The following is an 18,950-nucleotide window of genomic DNA, read 5'->3' on the forward strand; positions in this document are numbered from 1 at the left end:
GATTAGTAAAGCATAATGATGATATTCCTATAATGAAAATAACCCTCATAAAACCAGGCATGAGGGAGAACTAAATCAGATCATCACAAATCTGTATTATAGCAAGAGTACTGTACAACTCTTCACTGGGACTGTACCAATATTTTATATAATTATGGCATGTTTTTTTTTTAAAGGAATTACTTGTAGTAAAGAAATGTTACTCCTGTAAATATCTGAGCTGATAAATGAAGATGTGGATACATGATATGAAACAAACGTGTGATGAGTCTTTTAAACTATTAAAATGTTAACAATTGAATAATTGTGGTAACTCTTCATGGTATGTGTATGTATGATGATTAGTTACAACAATCCACAGAAATCTATTGTATACCTCTGATGTAATTTATGGGTGCTACATCAACGAAAGACACACGGCGATCGGTGAAGCTGTAACGGTCTAAGCGATCCAAAATGATAGAATGAAAGCTTTTATAAAAGAAGCATTGTATCACTTATCATACTAGCAACTAAATGCATGCTAAAATCATGTTGAAGATATCTTCTTGACAAATCTCGGAACTCTAAAGCCTATATTTTCTACATAAATTTAATAGCACATGTTAGACCACCACATCTAATCACATTTGTTTTTTTGAGAAATGCAGAATATGCTTTGCAATGAGTGCTATACAGGATGAAAACTGTATCTTGTTCAATCAATCTTGAATCAATCTTTAACTGTAGTATGGTCATAAACATTTTCGGACAGTCAAGAGATTAATAAGATACCACAACTAGTATATAACCTGAACTGTTACAACACCCTCTAAAATACATTTGTAATTGAAACATTGTTTTTCACTGTGTCATCGAAGCAGTTAATGGTTCATTAAAATTGTGACACTTCGTAGTTGACAAAAAAAGATTGGATGCAGCTATTCTCAACATTCATATACTCCTTTTGGTACATATATGCCCCTAGGTTTTCTTTTCAATAATACAACCAAATATCACCCTTCTTGTAAACCATGCCTGTCTCTGCTTTACTCTTGCAAGGTTAGTTGAAACAAGAAAAAGAAAAGGATTATTGGAAGAAGAAGAAAAAAATAAGACAGATTCTTCAATGGATGACTTCTTGCTTGTGAATTATAGTGAAGACTTTCTACTTCACCAGCACTACCTGAGCTTAACTAGTTCCTAGAGAGAGGTAATAAGAAGGAGAAAGATTTCAAGACAAATTAGATTGATGTTGATTCCTTCTACATCTGACCCGTTGGTTCCACGATGCTGATTGGTTGCGGCCGTTACAGATTTTTTTTCTACTTTTGCAAGCAGAAAAAAAAGGATCATCTAAACATTGTTTTCAAAGGAAGACCTCTACCACAAAGACTACAATCTATGGGTCTTAAGGTCCACTTTTCTAAGCAACCACGTTCATCTTCAGGAAAGACTTGCAGTTTTTGAGCTGTTCTAAGAATCCATGGCAATTAATACCTGCTTCATAGACTGGTGGTTTTCTGCCGGGGTGAGGCGAGTTTGGCATGCTAGCGCTACCCTTCAGGATGATCTCCTCTTTATCAGCTGTCTTAGAAACAACCGTTTCTGCAGTACTTTTGACTTTGTCAGCCAAGGTTGTGAGACGGAAATTGCCATTAGCCTCTGAAAATGAAATACCATGCACCAGAGGGTATGGAATGAGGATTTACAATGACCAATGACTGGTTAAACACAAGATGACACCAGTGATGATGAGGATTAATAACATAGTGTTATGATAATGGTTTTATCATAAAATGATGCAGGCACAAATAAATGTTGGTATTATAATCAATGGTAATAATGATGACAATGGTGGGAATGATAATAATGATGATGATGATGATAATGATAAAGACGACGACGACGATGATGATGATGATGATGATGATGATGATGATGATGATGATGGAGACATTGATGATTGGGAACTGGGGATATTGTTGATTCTAAAGATGATGATGTATCATGAATATCAGACAAGGAAATTTCATCTAGTATGAGTTTAAATTTTCACTAGACTGATGATGACAATGAGCATAACTTAATGACAACATAAACGTCTACAATGATTTTAAATGATCTTTGAAAATGGGTAGGTAATGAACACATCCAAAGAACCATAAACACATACATACATCATTGATAAATTGAAAGGATGATAATGAATGCATAATATCAAATGCTTGTTCCAGTGACAGTGCTTTTTCTGCTACTGCTTTTCTTTTAGAAAGATCTAAGCTGGAAAGAAAATGGCATTTCATGTCAGTCAGATAGTGAATCACCATACTGGCTTTATCATATGACTTTCTTTGCAGAATAATATGAACAATGTGAGAAATCTATGAGGATGAAATGCAAATTCTAGCAGAAGATATTGAGATGTTCTGCTCCACTATGTACTCCATGTACTTTCAATGATGTTGGTTGCCAGGACAACTTGTTGCAATGCTCCCCTTGCACAAATACACTCATGAGAATGACTTGAATCTCCTGAGTGACCGATGAATGCTAATGCTCAGGTAGGTCCTGCTGTTTCCTAGACTGTCCTCGATGGGTTAACACCAGGTAACAAGTCTGGAGAAATCTAACCTGCCTGCTGGAAAGACACATACACACACATACATACAATTCATCCAATATCATACAGCAAGTATTAGGTATGAATAGCCACAAGGTTGCTTGGACTAAAACATCATAAGTGTTTCATAACACCCTTTTTGTATGTAAACAAACAGAAGGGACAATGTCAGGTTTCTATTCTGTTAAATTCTTACCTTGTTGTTGCTGTGCATGATTTGCAAAATGTGTTTCACTTTCAACTGTAGAGAGGGACGAAAGAACAGAGAGAGAAAGGAGCAAAGCGTTAACATGAGAGGAGTGTTAACAGCAAGTAGCCAAGCAGCTAGGAGACATGGATTGAAGCCACTTCTGACATAAGGTAAGGCATCACACCAACAGAGGTACTAATCTTTTACAGAATCCCACCACGTCCATGGATAGAAGAATCCAAGATTCAACCAAAGTATCAAAGAGACAGGAGTATCTAAAGGAAACAGTCACTATATACAAAAGCAACATCCTATAAAGACTGGGTATGTTATTCTTCTATCTAAATGCAAGTTAACTCTAGTACTCAGCAATTATTATGAATGAATCTAATCTCTATCCTGGACAAGTAATTTAAAAGAAATAATCAGTTAAGCCTAAAACAAGTCATCTTTAGAGTTATTTCTTTCTCAAGAAAGATGCAGATCTATACAGGACAAAGTAATATTCCTATAATCTATGATTAAGATTAAAACAATAATACTATGTATATATGAGAACCTATAATAATGTTATGAATCTTAATTGCTCAGAGGCTACTAAAACTCTAAAGACACTGACATGTTAATACTGGGATTTAACAAAGCAGGCATAAAAGATTAAAAAGAAGGCAGTAGACGATGACTTACTTTCAGATTTATTAAGTGACTCCATCTCTGATGGTGTAGCCATATTCTTTCCTCCCATCTGTTTCATGATGAGTTCATCAGCCCAGAGATCAGGGGGATTCCCCTCTACCTGGGTGGCATTGGTAGCGTGAATGGCTTTTCCATTGGATACAGATTTATAACCCGTCAGCTCTCTGAAAGAAGAACACAATGGAAACACATTATAACGATCTCAATGGCACAGTTGATTATACAAAATTTCCTGATTGCTCATCCAACACTGATTCTTAAAGAGGCCCTTCTGATTGGTAGAATAGATGAGAACAAACTCCAGATTACACTATTGTATATCTTGAAGCTTTTCAACTGACTGTTAAAGAGTTGATACAGAGAGTTAAATAATTTTCATTGTTTAATCAGGACATTTCTTCTAACAAAACGTTTCAAAAAGAATTCATTCTGAGTGATCTTGGGCATGAGTATTCAAAGAGCTGGGTAATTTCTCCTTCATGCCAAAATACACATAGAAGGACGCACTATTATGTCAATTTTACAGGGAGAATGCAGCGGAACTTACGCTTTTGCTCTCCTCTCCTTATAATCTTTTCCACAGCATACACAACAAGGAACACCACAGCAGCACTTTGTCCAGCACTTGGCACAGTCGTCTTCATCTTCGCAGCAACATGGACAGCATCCCGATGCGCATCCAGCAAGACAGGCTCCGCACGGCTCCAAGCAAGCATAGATATCATCACAGAGGGATGCACAGCCTGGACAGCATCTCAGACAGCATCGACAACAACCGCAGACGATACAGAAGAGCAAGGCGATGGCTAGGGCAATGAGGAAGAGACAGGCTAGAGCAATAGCCAGCCACAGCCACCAGGGGAATGCCACATCCTCCACAGGGTAAGCTGCTGCACCTGCACCTGTGGGGCACAAAAACAATAGATATGTTGGTAAACAAACTTTCAATTTTTTAACAACATAACAAAATAAATTATCAATGGTTTGTGGCAGGAGGTGGCATTTCTAGCATAGCTTAGAAAGACAAGATACAGACGTAAAGTCTTTAATGCACATCTAGGCCGGTATTCAATTAATTTCTTATCTGAGAAAAATAATTATTTAACTCAGCTTTTGGCTTAGGAAAAATCCACCTTTGGTATTCTATTAAAGCTTTGGCTAGGTTTTTACCCTAAATTTAAGACAGCACCCTAGCTGACTTAAGCCAATAAGTATGGAAGCCTTGATATGTAGGCTTGTGGTTTTCATATGGAGTCGTTAAGCCGTGCACATTCACATCAGCGCATTCTTAATGTGACACTATTATATTTTGGATTGATCGTGTAACGTCACAGTGCTTATCCCTAAGTATTTTGCCTTAAAGTCGGCCTACTTGGGTAAAATACTGAGATGCGATCTGAATATGAATTAAGACATATTACTTAGCCAAGCAAAGTGCTATGTAAAATACTGGCTTCATCCACATACTGAATTGAATACTGCCCCAGGAGACAAGAAACAGTAGATTTACCTTTGGTTCTATGTGTGACTACATCAGATATAGGTCCTATACCAGCACCATTGACTGCCTGAATTGAGAAATCATATTCTGAATTTGCATCAAGATCATGAACAAAGGTGGTAAGTGTCTCTCCTCCAACCTCTTGCCTTACAATCTCTGAAGGATTCGTTGTGCCTTTAGGTCCATAGAATAGTATATAACCTGTTGGGAGACAAAAGTAAAGGTATTAGTTACATTATACAACTAATTATGTCTCCAAGTCATGAGCATTACTTAATAAAGATATGATTAAAAAAGAAAGAAAGAAAAAAAAATCGCTTCTTTGAGACATTACCACAAAATGTTGATCCAAGACTAATCATATCTTGTAATAAGATGTTGGGGATATACAAAAGTTGTATGGTCCATGACCAACATGAAAACTTTCTTTTCAGCATATAAACTTTCTTTAGTGTAGAAGTATGCTTAGAAATAGGAGCACAAAGAAACATATCAAAGTATATAATAACTGTATACATATAATTGCACATAATACAGAAAATAAGAAATGCACTCAGAGCTTGACTCTGGAAAAACTAGAAAATTAGAATTACTTCAGTAATACTATCACATTGAATGATACAGGACTTTACCCTGTTTTGACTCTATTACTATGTTTGCTTTGTCCATGCTTACGTGTGACATCTCCATTAGGATGAAGAGGTGGTTGCCAGGCAACAACCAGAGATGATGAGGTGTTGGTAAAATCACTAATTGTCAGCTCCTGAGGCGCAGAATCTGGAACTAAGAAACAATTTAAAGAAGGCTTAATCAACTTATTGAATACGATCAATCTTGGAAACATAAAGTATCAAGAAATTAATAAAGCTTAATTAAGAAGACTTGCTAGACTAACCTCTAAATCAGTAAAGAGGAAAAAATACTGTACACCACAACACTTTTGAAACAATATCCAAATCTGTGCGACATTTGGCAACTACATGATTCCAATATAAAGTGTTAGTTTATACTTACTTTATGAACATCATTTTAATGTGACCATTTGTTCTATAGAAGAACAGCGACAAATACAAATGTATTAAAGCCTCACGTCTTGCAACTATGAGACTAAATCGCAATAATGAGCTTAAATCATGCAATATAAATGGAAGCTAAAGGAACATAGTGGCTGTGATTGGCTGCCAGAAAGTAAATATATTGCCAACTGTTTAATGGACTTGGTCTGTACTATGTAGCAATGATAGCTAGAATACCATGAGGGTCCTTACAAATTCTTTGTGTCAGCAGAGAATAGCTAGGTCAGTAAGACATTCGTAGATGAGTGAAGTTTTCTAGCTAGCATTGTTGCAGCCCTTTTTCATTAAATGGATAGTATTACGTTTACTTTCCGGCACTAAATCACAGCCTGTCATTTTTCAAACGCTTTGTTACTTCAGCTTCCATTGACATTGCCTGATTTCAGCTTTCTGTTCATAACATTCTTGAGTTGCTATTCTTCTAACTTTCATTTTGTCTGGTAATTACCTACATGACTTGAGATCAATTTACACCTGTAAATCTAGTATATTTCAACTTACAGAATACAGTTTAAATTTGCTTATAATATTCATTTTCCATAAACCATAGCTCGATATATCTCAGTCACAGTCATCAACATGATGGAATTGTATCTTATCCACAGGCTGATGGAGGAAAATATGAGTGATTTTCCTACGACATAACAAGCATAAGCTAATTCCCCCTCTTGACACTTCATTTAATAGAAGTTGGGAAAAAGTTTCCTAATATAAAGCAATTAGACATTATTTACTAAAATCTTTTCTTAAGATCTACCATGCACAATTTGGGGGTTTATGATACAAGGCACCTGCACACAGTTTACCTATTGGTATGCAGAGGGTACTGTAACCATGCTTTCTGAAAGCACACCATTTATTGTTTCACAGGGAGTACTGCCACACATGTATGATGAATTATACATTGACATGATATTCAAGAGACAGAAATTATGCCAGAAATGTTCTAGCTTTATTGGACCAGATATCAACAAAAGAAGAAAGTTGTCATTTAGGATATGAATGTTTCTATATAGGGATATAGGGAATACCACAAATCAAATTCTCACATTATTATGCCAGATTTATAGTGACAAAAATCAATGGCATTTCAAACAGATGAAACAGAATAAAGCACAAATAGATCTGCCGATGAACATATATAACATAAAACAAAAATTCACTTGCACAATTTTTTGGATGAAGACTTAAACAGATGCACAAACCATATGGGGAAAGATTATCACGTTGAATGTAGACTTACATTGATAACATTGCACTCAATTTACAGAATGCAATCTAATCAATTTGCAGACAGGGCACACTTGTTAAAACATTGCACTTTGATTTACACAGTGGATCTACTCAGTTGATGGATGGGGCACAATTGTTAATCATCATGCAACATTCCTAACAATTTTCATTTATTGGACAAAGTACCTTGGTAAGGGTGGCGGTTGATAATATCTAGAAATATAAAGATATAAATAGCAGACTTTTTAAAGCATTTTAGAAGCTTGGGAGGAACAACTCACTATACACAAAAACAATGGCCCTTTGCATATATTACCTGTATGTTTTTATTAAACAACTCATTTGCATATATTGTAATAAGTTTAAATACTACAAGTACAGGTAAATACAGGTTGAATAGAGTTTACAAAAAAAATGTATATAAAATTCTTGTATTCACAATGCAAATTGTTGCCCATTTTAGGTCCTGTACTAGCATTTTATCTATATCTTTTATTCAAGTCAATGTCTAAATGAAACAAAATAAATGCCTTATTGCTGATTTTCACTATGTACCTACACATAAACCAGCACAACAATCTTTTTTTAGATTTCTAGATTACAATCAGGAATGAAAACTTGTTGTTATATTAGATTTTTCCCTCTGACGTCAAAAAACACTATCGAGGCATCCCATCTGTCAGATATTTAACAGCTCGGAGACAATTTTTGGAACAGCTTCATTTTTTTTTTAAATAAGTGATTTATCTTTTGCTGAGAGCAAGAAGAGTGATAACTCTGTGCAAAATCATTTGATTTAAAGCATTCTGGCTCTAGATTAAAAGATGAACCATAGGCTATTTATAAAGAATAGAAGAAAGAAAGAACTAAGATAATAAAAGAAAACAAGCTAGCCCTTACCTGCATTCATGGTCTCTGCAGAGGTGATAATGGAGAATTTACTGGCTTTTTGACCCTCAGTAACCATGACTTGGAAATCATACATGGTGGCTGGTTTCAGTCCTGTTACTAGGAACTGAGGCTGTGTGGCATTGGCATAGTATGTTGGTCTGTCAAGGTAAAAAGAAATTACACATGTATTTATATTATCATTTCAATTAAGATTTTTTTTTCTTCACCAGGGTGGCTTCAAGTAAGGAAGTAAGGATGATAAAACAATTAAAAGTAAAAGTAAACAACTACACAAGACAAAGCTAGCAAAATTGAAAGTTAGCGAGTGAATTTCAATCATAAATTAAATGCATTTATAACTTATCCCCGTAAAAGTGTTCTTGAGTGTGATGGGTATAGCAGCAGCTTCAAATATTAAAGAGGAAACTATTCTAGAAACCAAGACTCCATAATGTCTTTCTTTTAATACTGTGAAAGATCTTATAGCTCAATATGTCTACTAAAAACATTTTACTCCTTTCCTTAATATGCTTATCATACATTTTGGATATTGTGAGCTGATCATAAATAATAAAGGATCGTACACGATAGTTTCGTGATTACATTATCCTTACCCATTGTTCCTGCTATACACCAAGGAATAATATCTGATGACTCCCTCCTCTAGACTTGCAGGGTTAGGATCATACCACGTCAGCAGGATTGCTCTGGATGACTCCGGTGTTGCTATCAACTCTGAAGGTGTCTGCATGGTCTTCTCAAATCCAGTGCCTAGGACAACAACAAAAACATGCTTACATTTCTGCAAAATATAATGCATTTTTTACATTACAAAGCTCAGGTAATTTGTTAAATTTAGTATTGGAAAAGTGTAAGCCGAGTCACCACTGTTACAACAAGGTGCAATTAAACTAGCTGTTGACAGAAATCAAATATGATCAATTTATTAAAGAACAAAGTATAACATCTAACATTAGAAAAGATCTTTCAAACTCAAATTGCTTTTAGAAAGGTCTTTATCAAAATGACCCGTAATTATATCGTTTAAGATCCAAAATGTTGATTACTTTTAAGAAAATATTTTCCCATGTTTATTTCATAATCTTTTATTCTATTTGAATAAATAATCTCTATTCTATTTTTTTTGAAAGGCCCCTGCCGTACAAATATAAAAAAGCCTTGACATCAAATTAACATGTAAAGAATCACATTATGTGCACTGTGCAATAGGGTAGTACATAAAATGGATAATCAGCCATGTTGTCAATTAGCAGTACTGGTTCCAGGGTTAAGCTATTACACTGAGAAACACAAATATAAGGTGCACCATCATCATTGGAAGAACAACATATTGCTCACTTTATTTTATACACTAGTATCTCACATTGTGTGCTTACATGGGTTTCACATAGTGCAATCAAGCAAAACACTGAGAGTTATCTTTTGAACAGATTTTATCATTTGTACATGTATAATAAATGAAAAGAAATCAAGACCTTTCAGAACCTTCTCAAGCTCAAAAGGCTGCCATATCTCTGTACTCAACTCAAATGATGAATTGAAAATATTATTCAAAATTAACTGTTGTTGCTCTGATGCAGCCAAATATTTCAATCATCAAAAATACTCTTTGAGGAAAGTTTTTGTATTTCATTCAAAATACTGTCAAGTTTTCATAATTTTCAACCCATTGCCTACATGAAATGGGTAGCCCCTGTATCAACCAATATGGGAAGTAAAGACTTCAGTAGTCATTAAGTTAATAAGAAACAACTAATATCACAAATGCTCTGACTTGAGCTTACTGCAGAACACAAATAAAGCCACATAATTAATTAATGCAAATCCAGCGAGTGGCACAAATATCACAAATGCATCAGTGTGTCAAAATGGCCCATCAAGTGTTCTGCAGAAACAGAAATGCATCATTAAGTGGCAAAGTGTGCAACTTCTTTCAGCTGACAAAGAACACAAATACACAACAGAATTGTCAATTTACTGAGCTAAAGCTTGTAGGCATGTGATTTGCAAACCATTCCAACTTCTTCTTTATCTTCTTTTTCAACTTCCTCTCTTCTTATTTGGTTCTTCTTCATTCTCCTCTAATCCTCATTCCATTTCTTCTTCTTCCTCTTTCTCTTTTTTTTTTACCTCTTGCATAGTTCTAAATTTCAAGCAAAGGACATATACATCAATACAAACAAAGAATGGGCGAGTGTTATTATTAGTAGCATTATCTTATCGTTATTTGTATCATTTGCTATTTCATTGTGTTTTCTTTAAAGGGTGGACAATTTACCAATCAAACTTGATTAAACCTTTCTGCAAATTTTAACCAGCAAATCAGAGAAAGAAAGTCATTTACTTTGCTTAACGTATTTGCAAGGTTTCTAGTAGAAACCAGGCAACCTAAACACATTTTAAATACTAAACTTACTAATCATGCTTAAAGTTAAATGTGCAGGTAATGCATGCAATACATATAAACAAGACATTCTTATGAAGACATCGAAACCATGCATAGTAGGAGAGATATAAACTGTAATTGGCATTATCCATGCATGATTAGGAATTTGTTCAAATCATATATATGCTGAACCAGCAGTAGCAGATGGGAAACGAGGTAAGAATGACTGAAAAGAAAGAAATTAAATCAAAAATGGTAGAGGAGAAACAATTTGATGAAAACAGCCCCTTTTTCACAAGACATGTAGCAAGGTGAAGATAACGATGAAGCCGATGATGACAGTGATGATGACGATGAGAAGGGAATGAAATAAAAAAAGGGCTATTGAAATGATATGTAACACCACGTTCTTCAAGAAAAGAACTCAATTTATCTTACTTGGGGGTAGGCCCATTCCGATATAGGGAATACTGCCTGTAATGTGATGATGTATAATACAAAATGTCAGGCATAGATGTTGGTAAATGAAAGAAGAATCTGGAAAGCTTGAAAAAGTTTGAAAAATGACAGGAAAAATAGAGTAGATATGCTGAAGATAGAGATGAAAGAATGTTTGAGAGAGCATTGACCCAGACGAACCTCTAAAAGAAAGAAGATTGATAGATCAAACATGAAATATGATGCACTATCTTTGTCACTTTAGGTTTGAGACCTCATTCGATCAGAATAATATTATAGGCTTGATGCTTCTTTCAATATTCTGTAATATGGCTAAAAAATTATTTCTAAATATATCTCAATTAAGAAATATCAAAGAATTTGTATAGCATGGCTGCATTTATTGTAGTCTTTATCAGCAAGGTCTCAAGAATTAAAGTGACAGAGATCATTATAAGAAAGTATACTGATAATTGGTTAGTTTGATGTTAATGGATAAAACAGTTATATAAATGACAAAACCCAACATCTAACAAAAGATAATACCACAAAGACAGTGTACTACAGGCATGCAACAAGATGTTAGATAAGATAATTATAGTCACAAGATTCATCGCCCTGCTGATCACAAACTCAAAGTATTACTACGAAGTGACGTAGAATTGTTGATCAAAATAGATTCTTGATAATATGTTGATACGGATGTAATTTACATTTAATATCCTCCTTCAACAACCATATGATTTCTTTGTATTATGAAGTAATATTGATACTGTACACACCAAGAAATTCATTACACAAATAAAAACATGCACAAGTGCATGCAAATATATCAAGTTCTCTAAACCATTCACTAATAAGAAACATAGAAAAATATTACTATGCATAATATATTTCAGTAATTACGATTGAAATCTGTGAGAAATGTCTGGTTTTCAATATGCTTCAATGTCTGGTTTTTAATATGCTTCAATGGAGAACACAAAGAACCATGTATGCATTATACAATGTACCTGAAGTTTCAGAAAATATCTAAAACTTGCCATAAAAATATTCTTATTTCTATTCCCCAAATGTCGTGATAGCACGATTCCATACAATGTGTCCCTTATGACATAATGTCTTCTTTTCTACATGATATTATTATCATCATTAAGTATTTGGCATCAAGCGAAATGAATCACTGTGACCCTTATCCCACAATGAAGAATCTCTTGATATGACCACTGAATGAAGGTGTTTTCAGGTATCACTACCATTAGTAAGTCATATCAAGAAATGTTTTATTCATGGATGAAATGTATGGATAAATGTCATTCATTGTATGTCATATGGGATACATTGCATAGAATCACCCATTAACAACTTTCTATGTGTTCCAGATTAGTCACCATGTAATTTCAGTTCTTCACACATTTATATATATCCTTAAACAATATAATCATAAACATTTGCCTTTAACACAAGTTAACAGTTTATTATTCTATATGATAAAACATACAGACTGAAATCAAATCATGCAGAACAACACAACATGCGTCATTCGTAAAAGAACATGCAACAAGATGCAGAATTCACGACGAGACGTATAGACGATATCATGCTGTAACAACTTCACAACTGCTATCAACAGAGACGGCCATGCATAAACCAAATGTTGCCAACTTACTGCCATCAGTGCTTGTCCTGACATTCTCGAAGACGGGCTGGCCCTCTCCAGCCTTGTTAAAAGCTCTAAGCTTGATCACATAGTTTGTGTTCACTTTAAGATTTTCTAACTCAACATAGCGGGTAGAGCCGTCCAACTCAAGGACTGTAATGTCAGGGATGTTCTCCCCGTAACCAAGGATGTAACCCTCCACCAGGACTATGGCGGCCTCGGGATGACTCCAATGCATGGTGATTTGATGGGCAAACGTTCTCGTTTCGATTACGGTGGGAGGGGGCGGTGGTATATTTTCTATTGGGGGAGCCATTACCCAGAACAAGTCAAGGAGAAGTTGTAGGATGGGAGAGTCAAGGTTGGGAAAGAGTAGGTTGGGATATCATTGAAGGTTGGAGCATGGTTGAAGCAATAGGACGAGGGATTATTATTAAAATGAATGAAATAAGAAAGAAGTGAAAAACAAAAGAAAAATATGAGTTAGTATCAAAGACCATTAGTTTCAAGAACACATAAAGAAAAGTCAGAAAGGATGATGTAGCGTCTTAAAGAGCGACCTCATTGGGTTAAGAGAAACAGAATTTCCTCAAAAGAATACTACTTCTATATACCTACATGTGTTGTAAATGTGCTTTATTGCTAGATATTGTGTTTGGGGGAAGTGCAATTGACTTAGAGTAAGCCTAAGATATAGACAGTGTTTTCTATCAACAAAAAATTTAAAAAGTAGCCAGAAAGAAATTAATTATTATTTAAATAAAGGAGCATTTCGTAATAGAAAATGAAAGTGATTCCCATAAAGAATAGCACCATTAGACACCTTGAGGAAAGTGTGAGTAGAAAGGAAAATGGAATGCTATGAGAAAAGACTTTTTATTTCATGAGAAAGGAAGGAAATATTTCAAGCCTGGGCTGAGATCTACAAAGTTCCACAAAGTCAGTTGAAAAAGTAAAACACTTTATGTTTCCTAATGAACATACTCCTGTAGAATCATATTAAAAAAAAGACGATATTGTTTTCTTACCATTTGGTGCAAGAACCTCTGTTCTACCAGCTATCCACTCAGTGAACGGTCCAGTCCCATTGACATTTACCATGGCTATCCTTACTTCATAATCGGTTTCTCTTTCCAGGTCTACGTGCATTTGTTTGGAGGAGAGAGAGAGAGCAAAACATATGTTATTACTCCTGCATGGTAACATCAAGTACTGATCAGTAAACCAATTTTAAATATTATAGATATATTCATATTCAACATTGTGAATTATGATCTACATCATAGACATAACATGACAATAACTTTTGTTAAAAAATGAAAATTTTGCTTGATTATTCGAAGATTCTTTGATCAATTTGATTCCTGGATTATTTTCATTATATTATTTATTACATTCTGTCAAAGGTTGTTTAAACTTTGCACATCTCTGTGAAAATTATCAAATAAACTACGTCTAAACATACCTATTCATTAACCATTCATCTTCGAAACCTTATAATTCATTATAATTCATTTATGACTGGCTGCAGGAGAATTTGAAGAGGCAAGTGTCTGCAACTACACCTATTGATTAACCAGTTATCTTGGAAACCTTATGATAAATAATAATAATAATAGTGGGTTCTTGTATAGCGCTCATGTCTGTCAGACTTGACACTCCTGGCGCTCCCGATTATTACCCTGGCTTAAATTAAATTTGAACTGGCTGCAGGAGAATTTAAAGGAGATAAGTTTCTGCAACTACACTACCCAGTCAGATTCTCTAATACTATGCTTATACTTCAACTGCATCCACTATGAGATTCTACTTCACAGCAGGTATGAACTGATATCACACTGAATTTCTTGCTTGAAAAAATGATAACAAGTATATAAATTTCATAAGATGACAATATAAACATAGAGCAGAAAAGCCTTTTTGTTATTAAGTCAAGGTTCAGTGAGATTTCAGGTTCAAAACTGTGTTATTGTAAACCTTACAAATTAACTACTCAGCAGAAACATAAACATGATACGTATTGATTCTCACAAGGTTATTTGAAAGGCTCTTTGGAATCGTGCAAATTATGCTCAATTCTATAGGAAACTCTAGATTTTTAACTACCCAGCAGAAACATAAACATGGAACGTATTGATTCCCACCACGTTATTTGAAAGGCTCTTTGATATTCTGCATTTATGCTAAATTCTATAGGATATTCTAAATTTTCAAAAGTAGGATGGGTGTTAATGGAATGGCATAATGTCAGTTCCAAGTTGGGTTTTGTCTTTTTATTTCATGCATCTATTCATGAGAGTCTCAAATGCAAATGTGTGCTTGTAAAAGACAAGTGATCAAGTTGAATCCCCCAAGCCTTTATTTCCCCACTCAACGTAAATATGTTTTGCTCTCAAGAAAAGCTAAAAATGTGTCAACATACTGGACATCATCTTCAGGCAGTAGGCAGAGTTCATGGACATGTGACTATGATTCTACTTTAAATTCAATGCCTTATATAACCATTCAAGTTACATGTACTATCTGAATAAAATAATCTGACTCAGACAAATGCAATCTTCATATTAAAGGAATTAAACTAGAAGTAAGTTATATAACAAATTCCTTGTATAAATTAGCTTTATAGGTAAAGTTTATCTTTTTTTTCCCAACTCTTATATGAACAGTAGGCTCGTCACCTAATATAAACACAATTTTTTTTTAATCAATAAGGAAATCTTAACAAAGATTGTGAATCATGAACTATATTTCTTGATGCAGTTCTCTAGCAGCAGTCTCAAAGAATGTATAATCACCTTCTATTCTGTATGAAGTAGCTTTCCCCATTATGGTGACCGGTATTCCCTCTCCTCCCCTCACACGGTAACGTAGCTTATATTCCATGATCTCTCCGTTACGCTCGTGGATTGGAGGTGGTACCCAAGAGATATCCAGGGCATTGGGCACCGCTGGAGCAGGATTCACACTCACGTTAGTGGGCATTCCCGTTGGATCTAAAAGAAAAGCAAACAATATATGATTCAAGTTGGTTTAAGATTATCATTACATTGGTATTTCTTTCATGTTAAAAACAATGATTCAGATTCATATGGGGTCGATTCAGATTCATATGCAGAGTACACATCATTTGAAAAACTTTTTGTTACAAAAATCTTCTTTATAAACTGTCACCTCAAAAGTATATATTTGATCTAATGATTTTATACAAAATTATTTTGAGTGTGGCATCTTCCGACTACATCAAACCTACGGCATAAAGTTCTTTCATACATTTTATTAAACCACAACAACTATATGTTGGCAATATGTGAAAATATAGCTAACACAAATTGGATTACCGATCATAACAAAATAACAGAGAAAAATTTGAAACAAAAGGTATGACTGGATGATTATATCATTCTAGTTCTACTTGCCTGCCCCGGGTGTTCTGGCATCAATAGTACTGGTTCCACCTGCTCCGTTAGCATTATAGGGGATAACCGTCATCTCATAGAGCGTGTATACATCCAGGTTGTCTAGGATGAGGCTATTGTCCGAGGGCGCCACCTCTCTTTCCATCGTACTCCCCATCATCTCATCAGTCACCCGAACAATGTAGTTCATCAGGTCACCGTGCGTGTCAAAGGGTGGTCGCCATGACAACTCCATGGAGGTGGAGGAGAGTGGGATTGCTCTCATGTCTGTCACTTCATCAGGTGTCACTCCTGGGAGTTGGTAAAAATGATGTATGTTGTATGTATTTCAAGCAGGATGTTTAACATAATAAATCATTTCACTTTCTACAACTTCCTACATTACAGTATTAAATCAAAGACAACAAGTTCACTGCTTTGATTGTAACAATGCGTTTGTTTTTAAACGCATAACACATCTTTATATCACATTTGCCACCAGGAGGATGAGTTTAATTCATATCACTGAAAAATTGTAATATTATTCTAATAAACTTTTATTTTTAAAAACTGATATTTACTGAAGAAGTCTCTATGTACACATATAAACATGTAATTTCCATCTCAGTCTTGAAAAATATTCCAGGCTTTAAATTCTTACCCGATCAGTAACAAATCATGAACTAATGGACTCACTTGTATCATCTGGCGTTGTGACTATGATGACGTTAGAAGATGCTCCTAGTCCATTGTTATTCTCTGCTACTACCCATATACGATAGGCTTGATTAGGTAAGAGATCTGTCACCATCTTAGTCAAGGTATCCTTGTTGACATCCACAAGCCTCTTCCTATAAAAACACAGACAAAATAATAGTTTCCTCTTTTATGATCGATCTATCGTAATCATTAAAGCCTATCTGCACTAGTTTGGCCAGGAGGGATTAGACCTAACTGCAACATGGTCACTGACAGGTGGTTATCTCATCAAATCAGCTCTCAATTAACATAAGAAAAATGGGACCATGGGGGAGCAACAGGTACTGCTTAGGCATTGTTTATAATATTTTGGGTACGGGAAAAGAAAGTCTTTTCTCTGCATATTTAATGTGCAAGTCATACAAAAGCATTTGAATGCAATAATGAACACTGAAATACTACGTTTCAGACAGATAATAATAATACTGAACAGATTTTTCCGTTGTGGGGCACAAGAGTAAGAGTATATCGCACTCGCTTTGAGAATATATCCCAAGAGCTGGTGGGCGTATTTCACGAGTCAGTACCAGCTCTTGGGATATGCCCTTGTATCCCACTCAAGGCCATTCAATACCATATAAATATTCAATATGAAGAATAAGATTCCTGTCTGTGCCACAAAATCTCATTGAACTTTAAAAGCATGAGGTGTTTTTTTTTCTTCTTCCTATCACCACTTAAATCATCCTTCTTCTAGAAACAAATTTTCAAAATGTATTCTCAGAAGTTCAAAAATATTTGCACTGGGAATTTTCTCATAAAATGTCTATTGGTAAGTATATAGAATGAGTTTCTAAACTATTTCCCACTGAAATTACAAAGATATCGATGTTCCAGTAAAGAGAATAAAACAACAAACTACAATTGGTACTAGCACAAATCCATTTTAGAACTTTCTGGTCATTAAAATCAGAGATATCATATTTCAGATGTAGGGGTTGAGATTAGATCACCTACCTAGCGCCCTCTTCATCTTTCTGAAGATAGAGCTGATATCGAAGTAGAGAGCCTGGGACAACAGTCGGTGGTCTCCAAGACAACGTGATGCTCTGAGGTTGAACACTGATGGCACTCAGGTCAAGAGGTGGGGTAGCCACAGGTCCAGTAGGAGTTTCTTCATCAGGAAGAACAGGTAACTCAGTTGGTAAGGGGTCTGGCACGTCAATGGGTCGAGGTATGGTGGGGATGGGTAGTGGCAGTGGAGGGGGGTCAACTCCTGATCAGGGGGAAGGTTTGGTGGGCAGAGGGGGTATGTGGGGTAGGGTAGGGAGGGGTGGGAGGGGGAGATGGATCATCAAGGGAGGGGTGGGGAGTGGCATGCAAACACAAAGACAAACACAAATGCGATATATAAAAACATGCTGCAACCATGCAAGTCACAAATGGCAACAATATAAAATCATAAACATGAAGCATTCGATACTTACATATCAGGAACATATACATGCAGACTGGGAGTACTCATGAGACATGCAGAATAAGAACACTTGATAGGAGAACTCAATATCAATCTGCTAAAATATATCATGTTATGATAACACATAGTTTACACTGTATTGAGAATGAAATAATATATACTTTTAGTGGTAATGATGTATCCCAATTTGCACACATAAAGGGCTTGATATTTCTCTATCCACTGATTACTTCTCAACAAGTTATTCCATCCACAATTTATGATCAGGTATTCTTCAGCTAATTTGACAAATATCCAAGCTTATTTCATATGAACTGTTAAAAGATTAGGTTTCTTGATTAAAATTGTCCAAATACACACAATAGATATAAAAGGTAAATAGTGTATCCCATGGAAAACAATGCAGTTAAAAAGTGTCAATCACAATACTCATGCTATCTATTTCTCTTCAAATTTATACAAATGTCTTATCACATGTTATATATCAATATGGTGGATTGACAAGTAACAGCGCCCCCACCGGCAAGCCGTGACAGGCAATTTGTTCTTCTCGCGACATCTTTCAACATCTTTTCAACGCAGCAAAACACTAGCCATTGATCGAAATGACCAAAGTGGTCCAAACTTCTGATATCAGTGTACATTTCTATATTGAATTTTTATGTCAAAAGCCACCCATCAATTG

General features: G+C 35.2%; 1 protein-coding gene across 1 annotated transcript in view; it reads right to left on the reverse strand.

The window, feature by feature from the left end:
* Window positions 1-18,950, reverse strand: part of LOC115929882 (neogenin-like) — a 62,814-nt gene that overhangs the window by 15,402 nt on the left and 28,462 nt on the right. Inside the window, exons 7-21 of the mRNA XM_030999982.1 lie at window positions 17,806-18,064; window positions 16,786-16,940; window positions 16,111-16,401; window positions 15,490-15,687; window positions 13,723-13,833; window positions 12,704-12,994; window positions 8,804-8,960; window positions 8,199-8,347; window positions 7,485-7,511; window positions 5,665-5,772; window positions 4,999-5,190; window positions 4,036-4,390; window positions 3,480-3,652; window positions 2,799-2,843; window positions 377-442 (exon numbers count right to left, since the gene is read on the reverse strand). Of these exons, the coding sequence (XP_030855842.1) occupies window positions 377-442; window positions 2,799-2,843; window positions 3,480-3,652; window positions 4,036-4,390; window positions 4,999-5,190; window positions 5,665-5,772; window positions 7,485-7,511; window positions 8,199-8,347; window positions 8,804-8,960; window positions 12,704-12,994; window positions 13,723-13,833; window positions 15,490-15,687; window positions 16,111-16,401; window positions 16,786-16,940; window positions 17,806-18,064 (2,577 nt within the window). The remainder of the gene's footprint in view (window positions 1-376; window positions 443-2,798; window positions 2,844-3,479; window positions 3,653-4,035; window positions 4,391-4,998; window positions 5,191-5,664; window positions 5,773-7,484; window positions 7,512-8,198; window positions 8,348-8,803; window positions 8,961-12,703; window positions 12,995-13,722; window positions 13,834-15,489; window positions 15,688-16,110; window positions 16,402-16,785; window positions 16,941-17,805; window positions 18,065-18,950) is intronic.

Source organism: Strongylocentrotus purpuratus, unplaced genomic scaffold (genome assembly GCF_000002235.5).
Source record: "Strongylocentrotus purpuratus isolate Spur 01 unplaced genomic scaffold, Spur_5.0 spur5_scaffold_6, whole genome shotgun sequence".
In the NCBI taxonomy this organism is placed as follows: Eukaryota; Metazoa; Echinodermata; class Echinoidea; order Camarodonta; family Strongylocentrotidae; genus Strongylocentrotus; species Strongylocentrotus purpuratus.